This window comes from Barbus barbus (assembly GCF_936440315.1).
Source record: "Barbus barbus genome assembly, chromosome: 20".
Lineage (NCBI taxonomy): Eukaryota > Metazoa > Chordata > Actinopteri > Cypriniformes > Cyprinidae > Barbus > Barbus barbus.
In genome coordinates, this window is record NC_136748.1 from 20,183,503 (window position 1) to 20,211,259 (window position 27,757).

Sequence of the window (27,757 nt, forward strand, 5' to 3'; positions counted from 1 at the left end):
AACTGATAAATAAATAAATATTTTAGAGATTTCCGATATTGTGGAATTCACTGTCCCGCCTCTTTCACGTTCCTGCTCCGTGATTGGCTGTCTTCGTCAGGTTGACCAATAGGGTTATTCTGCAGTGATGTCACGTTTTTGCCGCTAAAGTCGAACCCCTGTAACACCAGCAGACACTAAAACAGAAGTAAAAGCGCTCGGTAAGTGTTTTAAAATAAATACTAAAACAAAGAAATTAGTTTAATTTGTATATGAGGAAGGTATTAACTCCAGCGGTCTGATTCTTTTTTCATGTTGTTCTGTCGTTTTCATTTCGCGAGAGTTGTCAATACTGCGCTTGGTTATGGAGGGATTTGGCGGTTAAAGTCTTTCACGGACGTATGAAATAAACATTGTGTTACATTTATTAAAAGTTAACGTTATTGTATATTGGTATTTGTCTTTTTACACACGTCCTCGCGGTTGGACGGTTAGGGAATGTTTTCCGTTGATTTTGAGGATGTGTTTATGTTCTACAGAGCATCGTGTATTCTCATTGATCATCGGAGACTTCTGTTTTCATCTGATTGAGTGACACAGGCTGGACTCTGATAAACCATCATCTTCAGACATCTGTCCTTCCAGACAGACAACATGGGAATTCAAGGCCTGTTACAGTTCATCAAAGATGCCTCAGAGCCCATCAATGTGAAGAAATACCGGGGACAGACAGTGGCGGTGGACACATACTGCTGGCTCCATAAGGGGGCATTTTCATGTGCAGAGAAACTTGCAAAAGGAGAACCTACAAATCAGTGAGTCGTTTCATTTATTTGCATGTGATATCCTGAGTAGTTCAGTCATTTACAACATCATTTTCCAGGTTAAAATGTGCGTTTCTCATGCTCACATTCATTGTGTGTCCATCAGGTATGTGTCCTACTGTATGAAGTTTGTGGATATGCTGCTTTCATTTGGTGTTAAGCCAATCTTGGTGTTTGACGGACGTAACTTGCCATCCAAACAGGAAGTGGAGAAGTCCCGGCGCGAGTAAGAACAGAATATATACTGGAGAAAAAGTTCATTTGTTTAATTAAAAATTAAGAATATTTCATGTATATTTCATTAACAGGCGTCGACAGGCAAACCTGCAGAAAGGCAAACAGCTGCTGCGGGAGGGTAAAATATCAGAAGCCAGAGAATGTTTTACCCGCAGTGTTAATATCACCCCATCTATGGCACATGATGTCATTAAGGTGAGACCATTGTTTCTGATATATGTAAACAATATTTGTTTTGGAATGAGTGAAATAGCATTTATTGAAGTTAATATACTAGGATGTGTTTAGTTGACAGTGGATGTTGAAGTTAATTATTATGCAACATTGGAAACAGATTAATCAGGATTTACCTTTTATTTATGCTTGTTTGCTGGTTTCCAGACCGCCAGGATGCGTGGAGTGGACTGTGCTGTTGCTCCGTATGAAGCAGATGCCCAGTTAGCATTCCTAAACAAATCTGGTATTGCTCAGGCAGTAATCACAGAGGACTCAGATCTGCTGGCATTTGGGTGTAAAAAGGTACCAGTGCAATTAGGGATGTAACGATTACCGGTTTGACGATAAATCATGATAAAATTCCCCACGGTTAGTATTACCGTTTCATATTTTAATTATCATTAAAACCGTATTCGATTACCGCGATCTGAACAACTCCGGATAAATAAATACTGTCCATCATAAAGCAGAGTGTAACAGTGTCACGAGCGCACAGCAGCGTTTCATTCTGAGTGAAAATAGGGCGGAAAAGCTGGGAGGTTTTAAAAGAGTGCTGAGGGAATTATACAAATGAATATATCAGTGAATTAATTATATGAATGTACCTCTGAAGGATCTGACTGTCTTCAGAAACGATTCGATGGCATTTTGTTTTCATCTCAGCTCCATGTAATACCTAAAGGAAGTGTTCTTAAAAACAATACTGCTTTGTTCATGGAGTTCAGGGAATCAGCTGTAATTCAGCTTTTCCATATAAAGCGCCACCTGCTGTCAGAGACTGGATTTACAGACACTTATTTACATTCAGTCTGTGTGCAGTTTCTGCCTGGCCAAAAAACGGACCAAATTTGCATGACCTGCTGTAAATTTTAACCGGTTGATGAAAAACAAGCTTATGTGGATTCTACACATTTAAACAATTCAGATAAGATATATATAATTATTTATGGAGCAGATATGTTCACTACTGTGTGTACACTTGGATGGGTCAAATGCAGAGCACAAATTCAGAGTATGGGTCAGCATACTTGGCCACACACCACTTCTCCCCTTCCCCTTATTAATCAATTATCATTTTGACTTAACTCTTTTCTTTAAAGGCTGAAATGTGAGGTTTACCTTTATATGAAACTTTTTCAAAGCTTTATTTGAACATTTACATTATTTATTTGAACATGCTATTAAACTGGTGTCAGTCAAATTGTCATTTAAAATCCAGACCTCATTGGTAATGTTATTGTTTTAGTGATTATGCAAACAAAAAGTCATTTTATTTGCTGTTTGTTGATTTTTAAGTATAAAACTTTTTTTTTTCAAAAAAAAAAAAATTTTTTGGTACTTTTTGAACATCTCCAGCACATTTTAACAATACCGTGATAATACTGATAACCGTGATAATTTTGGTCACTATAATCGTGATGAGAAATTTTCATACCGTTACATCCCTAAGTGCAATGTGCAATAGAAAAAACACTTGCCTAGAAACCAGGTATTGACCAAAGTCTGCATTGCAAACATTTTCTTATTTTCTGTATTTTTCTTGTTTTTCAGTGAAAGTATCTAAACGTCCTTACAAGATAAATTTGAAATTGTCTAAAATAATTACACTTGTTTTTATATATAAAAAAATAAAAATAATAATAATATATATATATATATTAATTCAAAAGTTTGAGGTCAGTAAAATGTTTTGTTTGTTATTTTATTTTAAAGTTCGATAATTTCAATCATATTAAAAATATATGATCATGTGAAAATGGAAAGCTGTTATTTAAAATTGGAAATAAATATTACTGTTTTTACTTTGATCAAATAAAAATGACCATGGTGAGCATAAGCAACTTCTTTTAAAAAAATGTTACCAACCCCAAACCTTTAAATGGTAGTTTTTGTAAGCATCTAAAAATATTTACTAAGACTTATGCTTAAAACGAGAAAAGCAAGACTTGTCAGAATGGTAAAACAATAAATAAACTTCATAGCTCATTGAATCTGGGTGGTGCTGACAGACATGTTGGAGGACAGTGGGGATATTAACTTTTTTTTATGCATTGTTTGAAGGTGATTTTAAAGATGGATAAACAAGGTAATGGACTGGAGATTGATCAATGTCACCTGGGCCGTTGCAAGTCTCTCGGCAACATCTTCACAGAGGAGAAGTTCCGTTACATGTGCATCCTCTCTGGATGCGACTATCTGCCATCTCTATATGGTATCGGTCTGGGAAAGGCATGCAAGCTGCTCAGGGTGGCAAATAACCCAGATATTCTGAAGGTGAGTTGGATAGAAATATTTAATATGCTACACTGCCGCAACAAAACTGAAATGGCATGTTTCATCACGTCCCTCTCGCTCTGGTAAGATTCCCATAGGACACACTGCCTACTGTATTTTGTGTATTGCATGTAATTTTTTTTAACTTATTTTAGTGGAGAACCTGAGCAATCTTTTAATTGTGAAAACAAATTTAACCAGATAGCAAAACTAGAGCATAATTCAGCATAACTAAACTAAGTAATTAGTCTCTGTCATACAGGTGATAAAGAAGATGGGTCAGTACCTGAAGATGGACATCACTGTGCCAGATGAGTACATTGAGGGTTTCACAAAAGCCAACAACACATTTCTGTATCAGCTGGTCTTTGACCCCTTGAAGAGGAAGGTGGTTCCTTTGAACCCTTACCCGGATCATATTGACCCTGCTTCCCTCAGCTATGCTGGAACGTATCTTTTACACTATTGTATGTTGATTAAACATGAACTGCTGATCTTACATTTTCACTTAATTAAAATTAATCAAACTTTCTTGGCATGACAGAGACTCAGTTGAGACTCAACTGTTTTTAAAGTTGAGTCTTTTTGTAAATGTGTGTTTGTGTTGCAAAGCTCTGTTTGATTGCAAATTTAACTTAACTGAATAAATGCAGTAATGTCGGAGATGAGAAAGGGCTGGAAATGGCTCTTGGGAATATGGACATTAACACGATGCAAAGGATAGATGACTTTAACCCTGACGCACCTTACACTCGGGTAACCTAGTCCTCTTTTGAACATAGCATAATTTACATGCTATTATAGTACTCATTAATATTGAATTAAGTTTTAATTTGAATTTGAGTAATTTGCTTTTGTCATTTTTGATCAGTTTTATCATAATATAGCTTTATTTATTTACATACTATTATTTATGTATTCACTGTTAGCAATTTTAGTACTTCAGATTTTTATTTCAGTTAGTAGCTAAGGCAACATTTCTTATTTTCATTAAAGTTTTTAGTAAGTATTTATTTTATTTCAGATTCATTTGAATTGCCGAAAATTATTTGTAATACTTTTAATTGCAATTACCAATAACAACAGCTTAGAAAAGTAATTAAGGTGTCCCTATCTCTCTTCCAGCCCTCTAAAGCTGCTCGCAGTAGTTCTTGGAATGACATATGTGACAAAAATGTCCCATTGCAGATGAGTATTTGGAGCAAGAACTATGAACCAGGTAGCACCCGCCCAAAGAGTCCTTCAACCTCCAAAAGACCCCCTCCTACCCGGGGCAAAGAGAAGATCATCAGCGTGCAGAGTCTAAAAATGCCCCAAAGACAATCACAAGTGAAAAGACCCCGTGAAGGTAAGCAGGCCTTGGTGCCATGAATATAAATCTCAAGGATGGGACTGATTATTTTGATAAGACACCTGACTAGGCATGTTTATATGTAATGTTTTGTCTTTTTTAAGACACCAGCTTCTCTAACGATGACCTGTTAGGGCAGTATTCAGCTGGTGTAAAGAGACGCTGTCCTGAAACTCTGCCCACCACTGAGCCGCTGTCCAACAATAACATTGCTTCTAAGGAGAAGGGGTGTGGCAGCACAGTTGGACAGTGTCGCCCTCGAAATCGCTTTGCAACACTGTTGCAGTGGAGAAACCAATCAGAAGAGGGCACTGGAGAGCAGGTCATGCGCAGCAGGTATGAGCACGATGGGAAACTTACTAAAGGAATGTATACTGTTGCTATCAAAAGTTACTTTAGACCTTAATTTTCCCATTACACACACAATCAAGGGTTAAATTGGACCTGACTGTTATGTGGCACAACGGCATTAAATATACAGTACTATATTAACTGGGAGGCCTGGTGGTTGTTCCTCAACCTCCAAAATCCCAGTTTAAACTCTGCTTGCAATAATGATATGATTGACATCTCCATCAGGTTCTTCTGTCATGGTGAATCCAATATGGCAGAGGCACAGGAAGACGCACTAAAACAAGATTCACCTCGGCCTGCAAAGTCTCTAGAGACTTCTGTCTCACAGTCTGAAGGAAACACACCAACATTGTGTCAGGACCCTGACCTAGAGAGAGAGCAGGCCAAAGATGAGTCGTCCAGCCCATCTGCATCTCCGGCTCACTCCTCCAGGCCTGCTAGTTTGGCTCTTGGGGTCTTTAGTTGGTCAGGAAGCACCAGAGAACTCAATAAATCTGCTTCATATCCACCCACCGTCACCACAGAGAGACACCGGTCTTCTACACCTTCAGGGTTATCCACCCTGCAGCAGTTCCACAGAAAGAAGGGCAGCTTCTCCTGGGTAGGATCAGGGCTTTCTCTATCGTCCTCTCCTGTAGAGGGCACTGAGGATGCAGAGAAATCTCCTGGGTCTCCTCCGTCTCAAGACAGTGCATATTTCTCTCAGTCTAGCAGCATCTCTGCTGGTGTGGAGGACTCCCTAGTCACAGAGGACAACTCTGGTAAGGTGAGAAAATGTATTTTGATCCATTCATGTTTGATACTGTCAACCATAAAAGAACATATCACCCAAAAATCTAAATGCTGTCATCCTTAACTCACCCTCATTGTCTCTCTATTTATTCCCCCATACAATGGAATTAATGTACCAAACTGTGCTGCGTTTCCCAAAAGCATTGTAAGCTTAAGTACATCGTAAACCCATTGAAACCAATGGAGCTACGATCCCTGGTCGATTGCCATCACGTCTTCTTTCAAGTTCTGCAGATAAAATGATGTAAATGATGACAATTTTTCATTTTGGGGTGATCTATACCTTTAAGGTGCTTGCTAAATGTCTGAATTGTAGTATAGTAATTTACAACAATTTACTCAGTTCTAATTAGTGGTCGACCGATACATCGCCAAGGCCGATAAGTTTTTCTGTTTGGCTGATGCATTCGAGGGGGGACTTTTATTTTGACAGCGCATATTCTCCCTCTAGTTCGCTGCCGTCGTTAACAGTTCTGTCTAATACTAGGGGTGGGCGATACGAGCTAAAATTCACATCACGATATTTTCCACTGTCCAGACGATATCGATATTATATCGTGGTATGAGGAAAAAAAATTGGAATCACATTCTAGTAGACCTTGGTTAAATTACAGGCAAAATATGTATTTTAACCTTATATAACACGATTTCAAGATATAAGGTAAAAATAGAATGGTCTGGTTTAGATGTGTGAAAAACATAGGACTGAAAGAACATGCAAATTCACTCTATGACAGCAGATGGCGCTTATGGCCTCAATTTAGCGTTCCTTTGGTTACCGCTGTAAATAAAGTTGCTCTGCAGCTGCGCTTATGAACACGGAGGTAAGAGAAAAAGGAAATGCCATCTAAAATTTTCGGAAGAGAGTTCCCTTCAGATACTCGTTCATATTAACCCCCTGCCCCCAATTCATTATTTATATTTTTGTTGTTATAAAAGCTTTTAATTAATATTTTTAACGTGCGTGAAAACCACTCCTGTGACAGATTTAAAGGTGCCATAGAATGCATTGATACAATATTTTAAATTGTTCTCTGATATCTACACAGAAGGTATGTGGCTTAGGTAAGGGCAAAAATTATTCAGAAACAGTTTTACATGTGCATTTACAACCCTAGGATTTCTCCCTAGAATGAAACGGTCTGTTATTGGCTTATGTGGAAGGGTCATGAATAATAATGTTGAGCTCTGCTCTGATTAGCTGTTTCACAGTGCGGCTCATTTCAGTAGCACACAGGGAGGAAAATATTTATTTCAATACTTTCTCTCAGTTATATCGTCGAGTAATTATACTGTATATAAAATGTGGGGCATCAGGGAGCCGCTATTAATATGCTGGGCACTGAAACTGCTTTCAAATGCACGATCACTTTTTACTTTCACTTTCGAGATCGCACAAAATTTGTTTATACTATGGTCGGCAGTACTTACCACACATTTTACAAGATCAGATGCTTGTCAGTGGTGCTCAGGATCTGTAAATCATTCGCCATCATCCTCAGTCATCTCTCCTTACTCTGTTTATGTGGTAAGTGAAACCTTATGTACTGCAAAGTAACAGGCTACCCCTAGCAAGGAGCTAACTATGTCCCTTTAGTGGCTCGCGTTATTTTATTAGAACGCGTTATTTGCTTTCCGTGCCTTTCTGAATACAGAAACCAGCCCATCCCTGCACTTCACATCCCCTGCACAGCCTGGAACATAACATTTATTTCCATGATCTGCCATTTTCGCTGTTGTCCTCGCTTGTTTCTTCACAAAACCTGCAGAACGTCTGATGGTTCGGCTGGCGGCTTGCCTAGAACATGGGTGGGTATATGCAAATGTTGGAGCCGTAACTATTAGTGATCCCGACTGTTGCATCACAGTCGGTGTTATGTTCTGATTCGCCTATTTTTCAGTGGCCTTTTTTTATTCACGAGATTTACATAAAGAGGGGGAAACAATGGTGTTTGAGGCTTACTGTATGTCATTTCCATGTACAGCACTCTTATTATTCAACTATGCCAAGGTAAATACAGTTTTTCATTCTATGGCACCTTTAAGTTTCACTTTTCGTGATCCATGACCGACAGGGATTTAAATCTTTAACAAGACTCAAATTGACACAGGCAGAGTGAACGAGTAGGCTACAGTAGGGTACAAAATTTCAAAACATTTCAGCCAATTTGATTTTTGGATGCTGTGAACATAGGCGCCGGAATGGCAGAGCAACCACGGAAAAACTTGAGATATTATTTTCATTCATATTGGCAAACTATTCAATGCATATTTGTGTTTGCGCTATGGAGAAAATGAAATTTAGTTTTGTTCAGCTTTGTGTTTGAGCAGTTTTCACAGCAGCTTATTTATGCGATCGCATGAAGTTTGATGTGGCAGTAATATATGCTTCAAAGTCGGAAAAATTAGCAGGATATTCGTTAATTTCCTCCATGAAAATCTCTACAGTTAGAGTAAAGATGCACACAGACTTCATCGAATACTTCTTGCATCTGTTGATTTCATCTTATGTGTGGATTTAGTTTTATTTAGTGCAAATCGTCAGCTTCATCAGCTCTAAGAAATAAACAACATGATATGCAGCCGACCAAAGTTAACAATCTATTAATCAAAACCCCTGTTTGTATCTGCAAGGCATCGTTACATATTTTCCCTGTGTGTTAAAATGGTTGTTGAATGTCTGATTTAGGGATGTAAATTTTCGATCATTTCCACAATCGATCGTCGTTTAAATTAACAATCGATTAATCGTTAACCTTAATACTGCAAAATGTGTCTATTTCAGTAGCATATAGTCACCGGCATGACAGGATGTGCAAATGCCACTCAAAACGCCAGCTTCCTCACCCGAATGAAAGGGGTATTTAGTCTAAGTAAAAGGCTAGTAGCAGGATCGTAAAATGAATGGATGTGATTACGATCATTTGATAAAATGAAGAGAGAGCGCCATAGTTACGCACGGGATCATTATACTTTGTGGGCTGTTTCATATTCTGTCATGGAGACCGCTGAATGCAACTTTTTAAATGGTTTCATGGTGCTCGTTTTATTTTAAAACATTGTCGCAATGTTTGCAATTGACATTATCGGGATTTAAAATAAAATGATCCCAAACAAACGCAAGTACGGCGCGTGCGGCTGTCAGTGATCCGTTTCCAAAACCACCAGCGTTGCAACGGCAAAACACTCTGTTACCCATTTGAAACATTTTAATGCGAGTATTATGACAAGTGAGGTACAAAGCTTTGTTAATAAGAGAAATAATTGGTTGGCAGGCAAATGTTACATCACGACCATGCTTTTGGATTCATGCCGTTCGAGCGCATGCATTTAAATCAAGCCTTTGTGTTGTTTTGCCAGATGGTCACGAATTTAATATTATTTATTGTTTCTTTTCCCAAATCCTCACTGTCTCACCCTCTAGATACGCAGGTTTATTTTATTGTTGTTTTTATTGCATCTCTTAATGTGGTAAACATGTGGGGGGAAATTTAAGTTTTCGTGGCCATGAATTAAGAATTCGTTACCATGACTTAAATTGCTTTTATCGATTACATCGCTTATCGACAATTAATCGATCGTCGATTAATCGTCGACATCCCTAGGACTCTTGGTAATATATTTTACCCCCCAGCACACATGATTCCACTATCAGTCAACTGTCGGCAAGATTCGACAATTCTGATTCCACTATGTAAATTCTTAGTAATAAATTTAAATCTATATTGGATTGGATTTTTGATTATGCATGCTCATTTGCCCTATTTTTATAGATTTATATATAAGCTAACTTTATCTAATTCTCACTTACAGTTTATCTTTAAAAAAAAAAAAAACTCCATTATTTAATAACAGTTCAATGTGGTGTTTAGCACATCTCATAATATAAATTTTGATACTGTATATTGTAATGTTGTAATGACTGCATTTAATTGATCAATTAGGGTTTTATTTGTAATTTATTTAAACAATAGTATTGAATTTTGTCATTGACTGTTTATCAGTTTTTTATTTTTTGTTTGTTTTTTATTCTTTTTGAAGGAAAAGGAGAGATATTCAGATGGCTCCAACAGCCCAAGCAGTTCTCCCACAGACAAGCTGAAACCTGCTCTGAACAGAACAAAGGCACGTCCGTCTAATCATGACCCAAAACCACAGTGTACATTCTGCATTTCCATTTCCTTACACCGTAGAGTGTGGGAGTGGGGGGGGAATTAAACATTGATATGATTTTTCCCCACACCTCCACCCTCGGTCTGACTTCCCACACCTGTGCTCTAGGTTTCAGGGTTGTCTCGGAAACAGCCTTGTGGGCAGGGTAAAGGCGGTAAAATCGAAACCTCCGCTCCTGTTAGGCCTAGCGGTCTGAGGAAGAAAGCGAGTGGGAAGAAGAGTACTGTCAACAATGAGAACAGTCCAGGCCTGCAGGCCACCATCAGCAGCCTCTGGGGGGCCTTCAGCTTCAAGAAGTAAGTCAGCCTGTGTGCAAATATGTGATCATGTAAATAAATGAATCAACATGGCCGATGACAAGACCTCACTCTGTCCAATTCATCTTCTACTGTTTATAGTTGGCTGTCAGTATCACCTGTAGTGGGACAAACCTATTAACACCAAGATACTAACTAAACTAATGGGAGTGGTGCTGTTACCTGGTTGATATGTGAACAACAGAGGTGTAACTGATTGCTTGGGTAAAGTGAGAGTTATTGTAGTAGTTTAGAGAAGGGTGGTGCCTGCTCACTATGAAAGGAAATGCATTCCCTTTATGCAATGCTCAGGCCTGAGTTGAATAATAAGGGCCTGAGTCAGTCCAGGATTGAAGGGGGAGGGGCTAATCAACATACCAGTTAAATATGAAGTCAGTTCGCAGGTGAAACTAGAGAAGTATCTGATTGCTGCTTCTTTCTCCTACTTTTTGGCATTTGAGAAGTTGTGCATAAGTGTTATATTTTAAAGCCATATGATAGGACCGACCAAAATTGCCACATGCTTTGATGTGAATGTATTTAAACGTCTGTGCATGTGTTTGTTTCAGGGACAATCCAAAGCTGAGCACAATCCAAGGAGAGCCGATGTCTCCGGTCAAGGAGAATGTGATGACAGAACTGACTGAAGCAGATCAAGAGATTCTCGTCATCGCAGAATGAAATGTCATCTTTTCAATCAAATCGTTGTTTCTTTTAACAGTAACAGTCAGTCTTTCAAACATACTGTGTATGTTCATATTTTTGTATAATAAAAAATTGAGTATAATGAATTTTATTTGAAGTCAATAAAGACATGGTTCTCTCTCTTAGTAGTTTGTTTTCTGATATGTGCTCTGCTTTAATTTAGTTCATTTTGATTCTAAGAACAGGCTATGCATGGATTTGACTTTTTTATGGTGTGTGATCTCTGAACCTGTGTAACCTACAGATACTTCTGACTTCTAATAACTAACGCTAAATATATGCAGGAGATGCACACAATAAAATGCGGAGTAAACTACTATTTATCAACAATTAAGTAGGCTTTTATGAAGCAATGGCAAACACTTATTCAGTAAATCAGACTGAATCCAGATTATTTAAAGTCATGAAATCAAAATGTAATTTTATTTATAGTGTTAATATAAATGATTCATCAGTGCACACATCATCATAAACAAACGGTGACGTCTTCACTATGACTTCTCTCTGATGACGTGTAAAGCAGTGTGAGGGCTTGGCAAAAAGGTTGTTCAGTTTTCAGATGGGTTTCATTCAATCATCCATTTAGTTTGCAACACCCATTTCTACAATCCAATACGTTTTCGATAGTAAAAAATCCCGCCCTACATTCTTTTTTGATAAGCCATGTCATTCAGATACATATCACTAGTGAAAAGTCCAGACGTTTCTGTTTCACGGTGACTTGCTCTATTTTTTTTAAATGCATTTTATTGATGCATTTAAAAAAAAATGCATGTTTATTTTACTTTTTGAAATGTATTTTTAATATTGCTTGAACCTTGTAATTTCTAATTAAAATGTCAAAACTCTTATGTCACAATAAAGAAGAAAATTGATTAGTTACATCGCTAAATGCTTTAAGATTTGGATTCCAATTTATGTAAATTACTGATGTGAATGTCCCTTGATATTTAGCTACTACAAACAAAAACAAAATTCTAAACGCTTTAATTTACGGCCTTTATTAAAGGAAATATTTACGCTTACCCTGCAGCCGTGCATATACGTGCAGTGTGCAATGCACTAGTGAGTTTCCCTGAATTCCACCTAAATGAATAAGTCAAAGTGTGTTTGTGCTGCATGTGGGTTGAACAGTATTAGGTTGGCTAAGGAATGTAGTATGTGAGTGAACAAATGCCTGAGGTGCAATGCTTGACCTCACTCCTCCTTTAGGACATCAGAAGACACCTCGCAAAGATGCTTTACTGTTTTCTATGAATACAAATAGTTCTCTGGCTCTTACATTCTTTGGGTGTTTCTAATTCAACTGACTCACTCACATGTCAGGTTATGAACATATATAAGATGCCCTGAGCAGGACAACTGCCTTAAGAAATATGACATCAACTTCTTTTGAAATGCTGGGACATGCTAAACACAAGTTCAACACAAAGGGATTTGCAACTGTATGCATGTTCTTATAGATGCAGCTCTAAAAATGTAGTTATTTAGCATATGAATCATAAAGTGACATGAGAGAAATCCCACTGTAGCAAACTGGGTTTAAATGTCTTACTAAAGGGCACAGTGGTGATACTAAAGGCTCCTTCTTGGCCTTGTGCAACCAACTGTCCTTTTCGTGACCAGCATTAAACTTGTTTTCATGTTCTATTCTATAAAAAGAGTAAAAAAAAAATTATATTAGAATGTACAGAGAACAAACTCATTGTATAAAACATATCCAATGTAACTTGCTTGACCGGCATATAAGAAACTTTCTTCAACTTTAGGCACTTTTATATCCCAGGCATGAATTGTAGTAAACAGTGAATTTTTAAATTCAATATTTATTTTGTGTGAAAATGATTTCTATGAAGATTTACGAAATGACGACGTTTTCACTACAAATTGTGCAAAAGTTGTAATAATTTATAGCTATTAAGAAGACAAAATCAGCATTTTATTGTAAAATTTAAATGGTCATTTCCATCACAGAATGCTTCTAAACTCAATACAGAATTTGAAATGTGGTGGGAATTTCAATTGCTTTTTCGTAAAAGAAAAAATACTAAAACAACTGAATGTTCAGTGAGGTACAATTTAAACACTTTAAAAAAAAAAATTCACAGACACCATATTTAAAGAAAATTCTCTTAGGAGATACTGCTACCACTCCACCATTCACACATCCTTGTGCACTGTATATCTGTAAAAAGCAATGGTCTTTTTTACTGTCATCTTTGGCCTGAGCTGTGCAGTGAGTTGCATTGAGTTACAAATACCTGAATGAGAATGTGGAGTGATGGCATTCTTCTGAAGTGTGCTCACGATGCTCCATCCCTGCCGCACCTAGTTAAAAGGATACTATACAGTGCCAACAACACTAACTCAATGGCCATGCATGCAACTATCCACACATATGAAAACTCTATAAAACAATAATTAGGCTACAATCTGGAACACAGTAACATCTTAGCAATCAAGAATATGTTCATTCTCATTCATACATCAGAGGACTCTGAATTTGACCCAGAGCCTGACCCCTGTGCTGTCACTGTCTGGGTGGAAATGTGCTCAAGACCTTATGCTGTCACTGTGTTTAGACTTTGTATTATTTTTGCAGTGAGTCATGAATTGGTTTAGACAGTGCGAGACTGACTACTATAATTACTAGGGCCTTTAAACTCCTTAAACCTTTACCTCACCTTCATGAACATTCTTCAGGCTTCTCTCCTCCTCCCCCATACCGCCTTTTTATTCACTTCTACTAGTACGCTAATATTAAATAATCTTCTGTAAATAGCCAATTTCAGGGATGTCAAGTCAAACATGTTAACCTTTATCCCACTTGAGGATAAATATATAAGATGAAGATATTTTGTATTTGTTGACAAAATAATCATATTTTGCAGATAACCCATGTAAATGCAGCAGCTATTTAGTTTTTCTGGTGTTTGCATACTAAAGGACCTTCTTAAAATGAGGACAATTATGTACAAATTCCAAACAATTTCTTTACCATTTGTTTAGATACTGATATAAAATAAGCATATCTACTTAATATAAAATGTAAAACTATAAAACTCACCAGAGCCTGTGACGTTGTTAACCCCAGCAGGTGAAACATGGAAAGAGGATCTTCAGCAAGAAGGAGGTGCTGGTCCAAGATGGCGCCGAGGAAAGTCTATATTGGTGGAAAGATATCTAAATTGGTTTAAGACCGGTTTAAGTCTGCATTCTAGAATTAATAACAAACACAATACATAATAATGTTTTGGCAAAATCAGTGGGGGGGCAAAGTCCTTTTCAGTCATTGTACTAATCATTCTGGTGGTGTGGCTATTCTTTTTGAAAGAAAATGTAAAGGGAATATTCTGGAATCTCATTTCTCCATTGAGGGTAGATGGATTGTAACTAATAGAGTTTGATGATACTTTGTTTATATTAGGAAATGTGTATGGTTACAATAATTCTGCTGCAAATAAAGCCCTATTGCAAGAACTCTCATATAAGATCTCCCAGTTAAAAGGGAAATTCCCATCAGCTTTTTTGATTATGGGTGGTGATGTCAATGAGGCTCCTAATAACAATATTGACAGGTTTCCCTCAAGGACCACTGGTCATATTATTAACCCTATCATCACTGATTTTTGTAATAATGTATCACTGTTGGATCCTTTTAGGTTTCTTCACCCTTCTTCACTTGATTCATTCACCTGGTTCAAATCTGATATGTCTAAAAAGTCTCGAATTGACCTGTGGTTCATCTACTCTTGTGAAATCTCTCCGGCTCCTTTAACAGACCATGCTGGAATCTCTTTGCTCCTTTCAAATGCCAAGACGACAAAAAATAGAAATTCAGGGTATTGGAAATTGAATTGTTCTTTTTTAGAGCAAGACCCGTATATTGTGGCAATACAAGATATTATTAAAAAATACAAATATATGACTGATATATCTACATTCTTAAAATGGGAGCTATTAAAAAATGAGTGTAGAAGTTTTTCAATTAAATATGGAAAAGAACAGGCTAAAAAGAGAGTACAAATTCATAAGAATACATCAAGTAAAATGAATGGCCTTCTCAAAAAAACACTGCTTAATGAAGAGGAATTCAAAAATCTTCATGCTTTACAAGAGAATCTTGATAAACTCTACATAGAAAGAGCAAGAGGAGCCTTTATAAGATCAAGAGCCAAATGGCTTGAATATGGTGAACAAAAATTCAAATTATTTTTTTAATTTGGACAAAAATCGTGGTCTCTCAAAAAAAATCCAAAATCTTTTCGTAAATAACACCCTTACTTCTGGATCTTTTTTCAAAAGCTTCTGGCCTCCTAATCAACACAGACAAGAGTGAAATACTTACTGTTCATGACTCGAACCAAACCCTGATCAATGGAATTAAGGTCAAGCAGTCAGTGAAATATCTCGGAATAACAATTAAAAAATCATAGAAGGAGAGACTGGGTGAAAACTTTATCCCTAAGCTACAGAAAACAAAGACCATTTTTAACAGATGGCTTCAAAGGGACTTAACTATAAAAGGAAGGACACTGCTCTCAAAAGCGGAAGGAATTTCATGAATGGTTTACCCGGCTCTATCGTTATATGTGGACAAGAAGACAGCAACGTTAATTGACTCTTTTGTTCAAAATTATTTGGAAAAACAAGACAGAATATATGAAAAGGAAAACAATGATTAGGGACCACGCTGAAGGAGGCTTTAATGCTATTGAGTTCACTACTCTTAACCAAGTGTTTCAAATCAACTGGGTCAAACAATGCATGATTGGAGGAAATGCTCCCTGGTTTTTCATTCCAAACTTATTATTTAACAGTTTTTGCTAGGTTGTAATTTTAAATGTAATAAATTACCAGTCAAGCTATCAGATTTTCACAAGCAAGCACTGGATTCTTGGAAACTGGCTTTTAAGCATAATTTTTCATCTCACAAATGTATTGTGTGGAATAATCAATATATTCTGTATAAACATAGGACGATATTTAATAAAGACTGTGTAGAAAAGAATATAATATTTATTTCAAAATTCATAGACATTGATGGGACTATGATTAGTTATGAAAAATTCTGTAAGGATAACAGTATTGATATTTCTCGTATAGAATTTTTGAGAATAATTAATGCATTTGGCCTAAGCTTCTACAGCTTATTAAATCATCTTTACAGTACTCTTCTGTAAAGGAAGACAATCCCCGTTTAATGATAGGTGGTATTGATTTGTTGGATAAAAAGTGCAATAATATTCATATCAGAAGAACATTACTCTCTATAAGCAGTATTGCCCCTAAAGCACTCTTTTCATGGAAACGGATGTATCTTTCTGCATTTCTGGTCTGTTCATAATAATTTTGTGATACCAAACAAGGTTAAAGAAATTCATCTTAAAATCCTGCACAATTTTTACCCCTGTAAGTTATTTTTATCTAAGTTTATGGATATTCGCCCTGAATGTTCATCTGAAAATGAAACAATGCTTCATTTGTTTTTTAGATGTCCCTTCACAGTACCATTTTGGACTGAGATTCCAATTTTGATCTTTCCGTCCTTTAATAACCTCATTGATATTACAGAAGAAATGGTCCTGTTTCTGTTGTAAGTGTAAAGTTACAGCCTCCAAACCAAATTTGATAGTATTTTGCTCTGAATTAAAAAGTTTTGCTGATTCACTGTGCAATTTAAAAAGAAACAAAAAAGCAGTTAAAACGTACCAGATTTTAAATAAGATTATTGATTCGTCTGTGAACAGAGATACATGGTTTAGATGAGGTTTCTTACTCCCTACTTGAGTCAAAACGAAAAGTAAACAAAATTTTTTTTGGTTATTATTATGTATTTCATTATTTCGATTTTATATATTTGTTATTGTTCTTTATCTTCATTTATTTGATCTTGTTGGTTTATATATCTTATGTTTGTTTGATACTTTCAATCCCTCGCAATAGGTTGCTTGTTCTTACACATTGTTAAAATCCAAATATCTTTGTACCTTAAAGTAAGTTTTCAAACTGAAAATGTTACTTGCAAAACAATAATAATAATAAAAAAAAAAAAAATCTTCAGCAAGAGGGCTGACTTTGATATTGCCTGATTTTATAAATATCTGACTCGGTTGACAAAACGTTGGGACACAACCTTATAAAATATGTACATTTCTTTAAAATTAACCTGATTTGAGGACATAGCAGCCTTTTTTTATTATTTAAAAGTATACATTCATATTGTTGTTCTTCTAAAGTTTAAACTATGTTTAATCTATATGCCCCCGGTTTCACAGACAAGGCTTAAACCTAGTCCCAGACTAAAATGCAAGTCTGAGCTGTTTCAACAGAAATAAACTTGCACTGACTGATCTTAAAACATATCAGTGCCTTTCTTAAGATGCACGCCAGTAAAGTTTTTTCTAAGGCATGTTAAAAAAAATTACTTCAATATCCTAATTGAACTATGGCCTAATCCTGGTTTAGTCTAAGCCCTGTCTGTGAAACCGGACCATGATGTATTAAGTTATGGTCTATGGGTCAGAACATACCGTAAATTGGATAAACAGTTTGTTACTTAGAAAATTAACTTGTGTGCCATGAACTATTCATGGAAATGTTTTGCTTATTAATTGTTAGTGTTTCTAAAAGAATTTGAGTATGTCACAACCGGATTGGTGGTATCTCAAACATTTGGTACTGTGCCGATGGTGTTTCGTGCAATGACAAATATGTGTTTTTCACAATTTAAACAGTTGCTCAACCACATTTTGTATAACAGCATAGTACCACTGTGACAGCAAAAAACAAAAGACCTAAAAAAATCAAACTCTCGACTTAATAAACTGAATAAAATGTCTTTTTGTGCTCCTCTAGTTTGCAGTACTCATTTAGACACCTGTTTCTCTGTCTGCATGAAGACTGAAGCAACTTTCATTCCTGTGTTTTTGCTTCGACCACTATGAGGTTCTTCCTTAATTAATGATGAGGCCTTAACATGTTTATGGGTAGAGGAGAGCTTTTGTTTCTTGGTTGCTGGTGACTGCATTTCATTACAGAGATACAATGAAAGACAAGTTCGTACCTGAAACCCAGACGCTAAGACTTAGATGTAACATGAATAAATAAAAGTCAGACTCAACTCCAAAGTCTTCCCTTAAGGCGAAAGCACTGCTCGTCACAACATGTGCACAAGCTCAATCCCACAGTCAGCCTTCATGCATTAGCCTATGCTAAGCACACAAGGTGCTTTCCTCTCTCAAACGCTTTCTTTTGAGGTTCGTAATATATCTGTGGATTTCATGACAGTGCAGTCAATAGGAGCTTTGCTGAGTACACAGTGAAAAACGGCTAAAATGAGGGTCATAAATGGGTGATTCTTCAGTTAGATGCACTTTTGACTACTTGAAATCTTGAAAAATTAAACTTCTTCAAACTACATCTCTCTGGGTGGATTTTTAATTGTGTGTGATGGTTAAGTTTTTGGAGAAAACGTTGAGTAAGGCATAGCTATCGGTCACTCAACTTACTGAACTTAAATTAAAAAAAGAAATCAATTTCTGAATTATACCAGTTTTATAATGACATTAACAAATCTCTCAGATCATGATGTAATTTTTAAAGGGAGTTGTTTTCAGAGATGTTCTTGCCTGTCCCTTTTCATTTCTAACTGTTTTAAAAACTCTAAAATTATAACAGCAGTATGTTAAAAAAAATACAAAGTTGTACACGTACAGTAAATATACAAGTTTTACACAGAAGCGTGAAGTAGAATTACCGAACATCAACTTTGTTTTTTTTTTTTTATAAATGTATTAGTCTGAAAATCCAAAATGAATTTTCCACAAAACACTCTAGTAATTAAAGAGTCAAATAATGTTTATATGTATTATAATAGGCAAAAAATGCAAATTCTCAGGCCTTGATGCTGGCCAAAAAGTCACATTTTTAAAGAAATGTAGAAGTGTTGCTAAAACTAGATTAACTGTTCTTAAAAAAATAAATCATTCAAGAGAACAGAAAGGTTTCCCTGATTTAACAATCACTCATATGTTAAATAACCGCGTCTTGCTGATTTACTGCAACCAAATATACAATTAACTTGCAGTGAGTACATTCAAAATGTAAAATCTCATTGTTTCCATAAACTTTTACCTTTGTACTGAACTGTTAACATTAAAAACTGCAGCACAGTTTAGTGTCCATGGAGTTAAATCACATTCTCTCTGTGATCAAACCCTGTATTGTGAAGATGAGTGGTTACTCATTTGCATTGACAGTCTCTTCTTATAAATGTAACAATTCACAGAAGCTATTTTCTGCCATAAATAATGGTTAAAGGCTCCATTTCTGCTGCCAAGAGCTTAAGGTTGCAAGGTGGATGACTAATAGTATTACTTTTTACTAAGAAATGTGACTCTACTGCAGTTCATGAAATAAAACACTCTTACAATGTCTTTATTGTATAATCATTTCAGAACAACAAATTAACACCTTACCTTAACACCTTAATGACTTCATGATTTGTTTCATTAGACATCTTTCTCAAACTTTCAGTATTGTTCAACCAGACAGCAGTTTCCTGTTCGACGTTTGGAGGTTAATTTGATTGAATATGCCTCAGTAGTGCTGAGAAATGTGAACAAGCATTTCCGAAATACATTTATAATTTTCTCCCCCTCATGTCGTTCCAAACCTGTGTGAGGAACACAAAAGATATTCCGAAGAATGTGTCTACTTTGTCAATTCAATGAAATTCACTCAGGTCCAAAGAATTTATTTATCTGTTCAAAATACGGCATCTTCTTAGCTGATACACAGAATAAGATCAGATTTGTTTATTTCTGGGTGAACTATCCCTCTACTGAAACTATCAAAACAAAACCAACTGAAACCTTTCTGTAGCACTATGCACTCATATGCATTTCAGAAAGAACTTGTGGGTGTGTGGCACAAGACTATAAGGCCAAACCCTTGCAAACACAACAGTCTTGCAATATTTCACTGTTGACTAAATACATTATAGTTTTTCCTCATAGGATGTTTCTAAGCTGTTGTTTCTAAGGAAAAACCATGGCTCCCACCAAATTTGTACTTTGACTAAAGCATAAATCAGCTCACCATTGTTTAAATATGATCATTTTATAATGCAAGTTTCAAAGTCCATTCTGGATTTTTAAGAGTTTTTGGGGCTGACTGACTTGAACTGAAGCTCTCTGTGACGTAGAAAACATACAAATAAAAAACCCATCATGATCAAATTGAAATATATGCCACAAATTTACATGAAAATTGATATTCATTTTTAAGCTTACTATCTGTATCTGTAGTTTCGGTGTGTGTTGCAATGTGTGTGTGGTTGTCATGCTGGTGCTGCAGAACCTGTTTGGTGGCTCCACATGCATTTATCTGACAGAAACCCCATGACAGAGAGGATGACAGTCATATTGACCTGGAGTTTAGAGGTGTCAACATCAACGGCTACAGATACACTCAACATTAACTACATTGGGTAAGTTACTCACTCTGACCAGTGCTTAATTAAATCATACAGAATCAGAACATTATAGTGCAATTTATCATCCTGCGTCATCTAATGGGAACTGATAAATTCAGTTAATTGCAAAATGTAGAGGTTTGTCATATCAAGTCAGACCTAAAGAAGACTGTTCTGTTGTTGAAACAGCTCCTTTAATATCTTGTTTAATATTTGTGTTTGATGATTTATAAATGTTAGTCTATTGAGGTTTTACTGATTAGTTGTCAATTGAAAACGGTCACAAAAATGTGAACAGGAGAAACATTTGGGTAGACTTTCAGAGTCTGAAAGTTTCGCACATTAAAAAATAAATACGACCTCACGTTGTGTCAATCACGTTTACACACTGCCTAAAAAATTCGGATCAGGCTCGATTTTCTGCGTTTTTTAAAATCCGTAGCAAGCATGTTGATAGGAAAGGATGATGGAAGACAAATAATTAAGAAAACAAATGGAAGACAAATATTTAGGGGGGGAAAGCCAGGAGAGATAGAGAGTGGCCTTGTATACATCTCATCTTTCTTTCATCTGAACAAACTGGTTCTCCTCATTCTCCACAGTCCATTCATTCCTAAAACATTCCTGACACAAACCACACATACACAAAAAACATACACAATCTGTTGCAGAGGCAGAATACCAAGTTAAACAGCATCTTATTTTGAGTTAAATTAGGAGGTTGTTTAATAATCTAAAATCTGAAAAAATTGGGCATGTAGAGGCTGTACCTTGCACATATGCAAGGTTTCAGCAATTCTTTCTTTAAAAGATTTAAAAAATCTCTGCTGGCCTGTGAAATGTTACCTCAAACCTCAGTGAGAGAATGAAGATGTCATAATGCCATAAAACCACTGCCCATGTGATTGGTTACCAGACTGCAGATCTTAAAAGGGAGCATAATAAAGCATCATTTGCTTATATTTTGTTCTAAGCAATGTGGTTTGTAGCATGGAATAGTATCTTCCCTTCTTATTTACTTCATTTTTTAACAAACACCTTCTCACTGTAAGATCTAATGTGATTAACTGCATTACATCGGTCTTTGAAAAACTGGAGGCGATTCCTGACTTTTCCCTGCCACTTCTTTTTTCCCTTCTTTTACACGCAATGTTTGTTATTTTTACTTAATATTTAAATAACTGATTTTGATATAAAAAAATAAAATAAAATGGCAATACTATTAATCAATTCATTTTTAAAAACATGTAACACAGTGGTGCCTAGATTAGCTTTATTACCAAGCAATGTACAAGACTACTAAAATGATGCAATATAGATGTAACAAGTGTCTAAAGGAGTGTGGGAAGAGGGTTAAAAAAGGAAGTAACCACACACCTCTGCACTTATATGCTCATTTTATAGAGTAAAGATGGCATGACGATTGCTTGCAACATCTTTGTTTTGAATCAGCAGGTCTAAAACTGGCCTTAAATTCAAATTACAATTAGTCATTGTACTTCCATTGTATGTTCATAAAAATACTAAAATGACATGTTTTGTTGAATGGCTTTGAGTCAGTCATTTTCCTTGGTAATTTTAAATGTAGCCTACTTTTTATAAAATGAATATCCACATAATACATTCCTAAATGTAATGACAAAGATTACTTCAAGTCTTGTTGCTTTTTGTTTTGACAGATCTCCTGAAAACTAGTATTCATGACATGTCAGTTGTATTTAAAGAAGTGAAGACATGATGGTTGGTACCCTCTCCCCAAATTAACAATTTAAAGATTATTGTCATTTTTTAACAGAATTACACACAGAAAATATTCCTAACATCTGACAGATGTAATCAGATTTGTTTAGCCAATCAGAAGTCAGGGCGTGCCTGACTCAATGGTTATGTCTGCTAGAAGTTTCAACATGGCTAACAATAGTTTACAGCACCTTTAATTACATTTCACACATTCATTATACCTCTGATTACATCCTTGCCATGGCGTAGCACATAATTTTTACTTTTGCAAATAATATCATCAATATCATATGAGATTATAAACAAAATACTGTATGGTAGTAAGTCACATTGTTCATGTGCAGAATGGAGAAACAAAGATCCGTGCCCTCTCAGAGACTGTAACTTTGGAGGACACACAAAAAGGAGGAATCACAAATCCAGCAATCAACCTGAAGGAAGGTAAAGAACTCACATGTATCCTCTATGCTGCCTCAGTCATACAACAAGCAAACTTAATGATAGTGATGGATTCTGTAACGTACCTCATCTTCTCTTTTTGTCTCTTGAAGGAGATCAGCTTGTTGCTGCAACCGTTCACCTGGACCACCTCAGTAAAGATGAAGTGCTAAAATTGATCAGAATACTCGAGCCCTATGACAAGAACCTTGAACTCAAGACAGCAAAAGATCTGAAAGCAGGACTGGTAAGCAACCTTGAGATTTAAAGAAAAAGCATAATTAGAGAATAACTGGGTCTCATCGTGTCTTCATCTCACCTTCCTCTTTAGTCTCTTGGTGATCTTCGACTGAACAGTGAGGCAGGACTTCAAGCACCAGGTGTTCAGGTTAATGGGCTAAATGGAGAGATAAATGCCCCAAGCCTTAAGGGTGGCATCTCGACCCCAACAGTAAATGCAAAAATGCCACAGATTGAGCTAAAAGGTGCCACACCTAACTTCAGCAACCGAGGGTTCAAAAAGCCAACTTTTGGATTGTCTGCACCAAATCTCGAAGGAGCAGGTCTGGATGGTGCATTAGAAGCACCTGATGTCTGTGTCTCTACCCCTACTCTTAACACCCCAGATGTTTCTCTTAATGTGGATAAACCGGAACTGAAGACCAAAACGTCCAAATTCAAAATGCCCACCTTCAATCTACATGGTAAAAGACCAAAGGTTGATGGTGATGTGAATCTAACCGTCCCAGACATAAATGCTGACCTAAAAACCCCTGATTTGAATCTGTCAGCCCCAAAGATTAATGGAGAAATTGGGACCCCTGACGTAGACATGACCTTGCCAAAAGCTGAGCTCAGTGGTCCAAACCTGGACATCGAAACACCAAAAGCTAATATCAAAGCTCCCTCTGGCAAGATTAAATTTCCTAAATTAAAGAAAGCAAAAACTACAAAACTAAAAGTACCAGAGGCGAGTGTTGATGCAAATCTTTCTGCTCCAAAAGTAAATGCAGATCTCAGTGCACCAAATGTTGACATTGATCTGCCAAGAGCCAACCTTCAAGCTCCAGATGTAGATATTAAAACTCCTGGTGTCGATATAAATGCTCCCTCTGGGAAAATAAAGTGGCTAACATTTAAGAAACCCACATTTGCGCAGAAGGCTAAATTACCAGAGGTTGGCTTAGATGCCAATGTCTCAACACCTGATTTAAGTCTCTCAGCACCAAAGATAGATGGAGATATCAGCATCCCAAAAGCAGATGTCAATTTACCAAACGCTGATGTTGATGTAAAAGCACCTAATGCAGACATTAATGCTCCAACTGCAAAGCACAAGTTCTCAACTCTTAAAATGCCAAAGCTAAACTTACATAAATCAAAGCTGAAAACTCCAAATCTAAATGCAGGAGTAAAAGCACCAGACTTGGACATGTCGGCTCCTAGGGTAGACATTAATCTGCCAAAAGCTGAACTCGAAGGACCGAATCTAGAGGTCAAGGCACCAGACCTCAACCTCTCTGCAGCAGCTCTAGACATTAAAACTCCAGCTGCTGATGTTACGGCACCAAATATTGACATAGAAGCTCCATCTGCAAAGTTAAAGAAGCCCCATGTTAAACTGCCTAAAATAAATCTATCTGGGCCAAAAGTGAAAGGTCCAGATGTGAACCTCAATGCACAGGCAGATCTCCATGGACCGGACCTAGACCTGAAAGCTCCAGATCTCAGTCTTTCAGCACCCAAAGTGAATGGCAAACTTAGTGCTCCAGAAGTGGATCTGAACTTGCCCAATGCTAAAGTCAAAAGTCCAAATGTAGACCTTGAAGCCCCAGACATTGACATTGATGCCCCCTCTAGCAAAGCCAAGGTACCTCACTTTAAGCTGCCTAAATTTGGTCTTTTTGGACCTCGGGTTAAAACACCAAAACTAGATGCACCTGATATGGATGTGAACATGCCCACAGCAGAACTCAAAGCACCTAATGTAGATGTTAAAGCACCTGATCTTAGTGTTTCAACACCTAAAGTTAAAGGTGACATTTCTGCTCCTTCTTTAGACCTTGGTTTACCGAAAGCCAACTTAAATGCAAACATTGGGGGAAATCTAAAGTCACCAAATCTCAATCTCTCCACCCCCGATGTAGACCTAGACTTGCCAAAAGCAGAGCTCGAAGGACCTGATGCTACACTTAAAGTCCCAGATGTTGACATTAATGCCCCATCTGGAAAATTTAAGATGCCACATTTAAATTTGCCAAAACTGAATTTGTCTGGGCCAAAAGTAAAAGGGCCTGAGCTGGATGCTAACACAGATCTAGATCTCTCAGTTCCCAAACTCAAAGGAGAATTAAATTCACCTAGTGTTGACTTAAATCTTCCCAAAGCTGAGGTCAGTGTACCTAATGTAAATGCAATTTTACCAAAAGCTGAGGTCAGTGTTCCCAATGTAGATATCCAGTCCCCAAACTTAGAGGCTCCGTCTGGAAAGCTGAAACTGATTACATTTAAGAAACCAAAGGTTGACCTTTCTGGTTCAAAAGTGAAAACACCTGAGATTGACTTAAACACAGAAGCTCCTGATCTCAGCCTCTCAGCTCCAACAGTTGATGCAGATGTCAAAGTGCCAGATGCTGATATAAACCTTCCCAAAGCAGATGTTGACATCAGTGCTCCCAAAGGAAAGTTGAAATTCCCAACACTTAAAAAGTTTAACCTGTCTGGTCCAAAAGTCAAATCTCCTGATATTGACATTGATGCTGATGTAAATGGACCAGATCTTATCCTATCTGCGCCTGAAGTTGGTACTCCTGATCTTGAAGCGAGTCTACCAAAAGCTGGGCTTGATGTCGATGTCCCCACAGCAGATGTTGACATCAATGCTCCCAAAGGAAAATTGAAATTCCCAACACTCAAAACGTTTAACCTGTCTGGTCCAAAAGTCAGATCTCCTAATGTTGACATTGCTGCCGATGTAAATGGACCAGACCTTAACCTATCTGCTCCTGAGGTTGATACTCCTGATCTTGATGCGAGTCTACCAAAGGTTGGGGTTGATGTAGATGTCCCCACAGCAGATGTTGACATCAATGCTCCCAAAGGAAAATTGAAATTCCCAACACTCAAAACGTTTAACCTGTTTGGTCCAAAAGTCAGATCTCCTAATGTTGACATTGCTGCCGATGTAAATGGACCAGACCTTAACCTATCTGCTCCTGAGGTTGATACTCCTGATCTTGATGCGAGTCTACCAAAGGTTGGGGTTGATCTAGATGTCCCCACAGCAGATGTTGACATCAATGCTCCCAAAGGAAAATTGAAATTCCCAACACTCAAAACGTTTAACCTGTCTGGTCCAAAAGTCAGATCTCCTAATGTTGACATTGCTGCCGATGTAAATGGACCAGACCTTAACCTATCTGCTCCTGAGGTTGATACTCCTGATCTTGATGCGAGTCTACCAAAAGTTGGGGTTGATGTAGATGTCCCCACAGCAGATGTTGACATCAATGCTCCCAAAGGAAAATTGAAATTCCCAACACTCAAAACGTTTAACCTGTCTGGTCCAAAGGTCAAATCTCCTGATGTTGACATTGATGCTGATGTAAATATACCAGATCTTAACCTATCTGCGCCTGAAGTTGGTACTCCTGATCTTGAGGCGAGTCTACCAAATGCTGGGGTTGATGTAGATGTTCCAGGCATCAACACTGAAGTAGAGGGCTCCAAGCGTAAGGTAAAATGGCCCTTCAAACGGAGAAAATCTACTGAATTAAAGGATGTGGATATAAACATGAAAGCACCAGAAGTAGATGGTACCACTGCAGAAATTAAATTCCCCAAAAATATACCATTGTTCAAGCCTCATTTCCTACCTGACTGCACTATTGACAGCATCTTACAAGAACTCAATGGAGTGGTTGACCCCAGTACTGACCCTACAAAAACAATTAATGACGCGGTTTTCTCAGTCTCCTCAGTCAAAACAAATCTTAAAGCTTCTTCTCCGTCTGTTGGGGTCAATAGACAGACAGCTACTGTAGATATCCGGGAAAGGCTGAGATTGTCTAATGCGCGTACTACAAGCCCAGATTTTGGCATATCTTCAGAACCAGGAAGCCCTACAAAAGTGAACAGAGGAACATTTAAAGTCACAAAGCCTGATGCTGATAAGGACTACCCAGTGATTGATACAACAAGCAGTGAAGATGATGCCAAGATTGCCCTCAGCTTGAACAACATGCTTGGTTTGCCAACGGATTAAACCTTAAATAAAATCAAGAGCCTTGTTAGTGTAGTTCCACACCCACCGCATAGTGCATATGTAAAATATGTAAGCAAAAAAAAAAATTCACCTCCAGCTGCTTGCTTTTAAAATGGGTATAGTATTAAAAGAAAAGAATTATAGAATTTGACAGATGTAATTATTTTTATATTGTTATATACATAATTGTATAAAGTTTTCTTTAAATGTGCAATGATTGTATCTTCTCAAAACATTGACAAGAACATGAATGAAAATATCACTGTTTTTTATGTAATAATTTCTAATATATAGTCTTTTGTTTACACTTTTTTCCATTCCAGTTATATACATCTATATATTTGTCAGTATTGCAAATTGGAAAAAAATCCACTTTTTACATATATTAACTATTTTGTGTATTTCTGTGCGTTTACATAAAGCATGTACCTATTTGCAAGGGCACAAATCTCTCAAAAGACTTTAATAAAGTTTAAGATATGATCATTGCATGGAAAATTCATTTTAACACTCACTCCTGTTGATGTCAGACCATTATTCACCACTGACATTCAAGCGATGCCAGTAGTTCATAATGTATTGCAGATGAAAAAATACTTTATACTTACACTATAAATGGTAGTTATAACAAATATT

General features: G+C 36.9%; 1 protein-coding gene across 6 annotated transcripts; it reads left to right on the forward strand.

The window, feature by feature from the left end:
• Positions 1 to 123: 123 nt before the first annotated feature.
• LOC306886175 (exonuclease 1-like) lies at positions 124 to 11,325 on the forward strand. Of its 6 annotated transcripts, none has more exons than XM_079443090.1 (14): positions 124 to 200; positions 519 to 794; positions 910 to 1,029; positions 1,112 to 1,235; positions 1,422 to 1,559; positions 3,318 to 3,530; positions 3,793 to 3,980; positions 4,184 to 4,286; positions 4,656 to 4,878; positions 4,986 to 5,217; positions 5,461 to 6,001; positions 10,069 to 10,152; positions 10,309 to 10,496; positions 11,066 to 11,325. In XM_079443090.1, the coding sequence occupies exons 2-14, from the start codon at positions 634 to 636 to the stop codon at positions 11,175 to 11,177; spliced, it is 2,427 nt and encodes an 808-aa protein (XP_079299216.1). In that variant the 5' UTR covers positions 124 to 200; positions 519 to 633; the 3' UTR covers positions 11,178 to 11,325. The 6 variants fall into 6 exon arrangements, with proteins under 6 accessions (XP_079299216.1, XP_079299219.1, XP_079299220.1 ...); XM_079443093.1 differs by having other exon boundaries at positions 4,719 to 4,878; XM_079443094.1 differs by having other exon boundaries at positions 572 to 794; positions 4,719 to 4,878.
• Positions 11,326 to 27,757: the final 16,432 nt, after the last annotated feature.

Bases quoted from the DNA above. Each gene is read 5' to 3' on its own strand.
- LOC306886175 (XM_079443090.1), top strand. From the start codon at position 634: ATGGGAATTCAAGGCCTGTTACAGTTCATCAAAGATGCCTCAGAGCCC. The intron at 5,218-5,460 runs GTATGAGCACGA...CATCTCCATCAG, and splicing joins GAGCAGGTCATGCGCAGCAG to GTTCTTCTGTCATGGTGAAT. The intron at 10,497-11,065 runs GTAAGTCAGCCT...TGTTTGTTTCAG, and splicing joins GGGGCCTTCAGCTTCAAGAA to GGACAATCCAAAGCTGAGCA.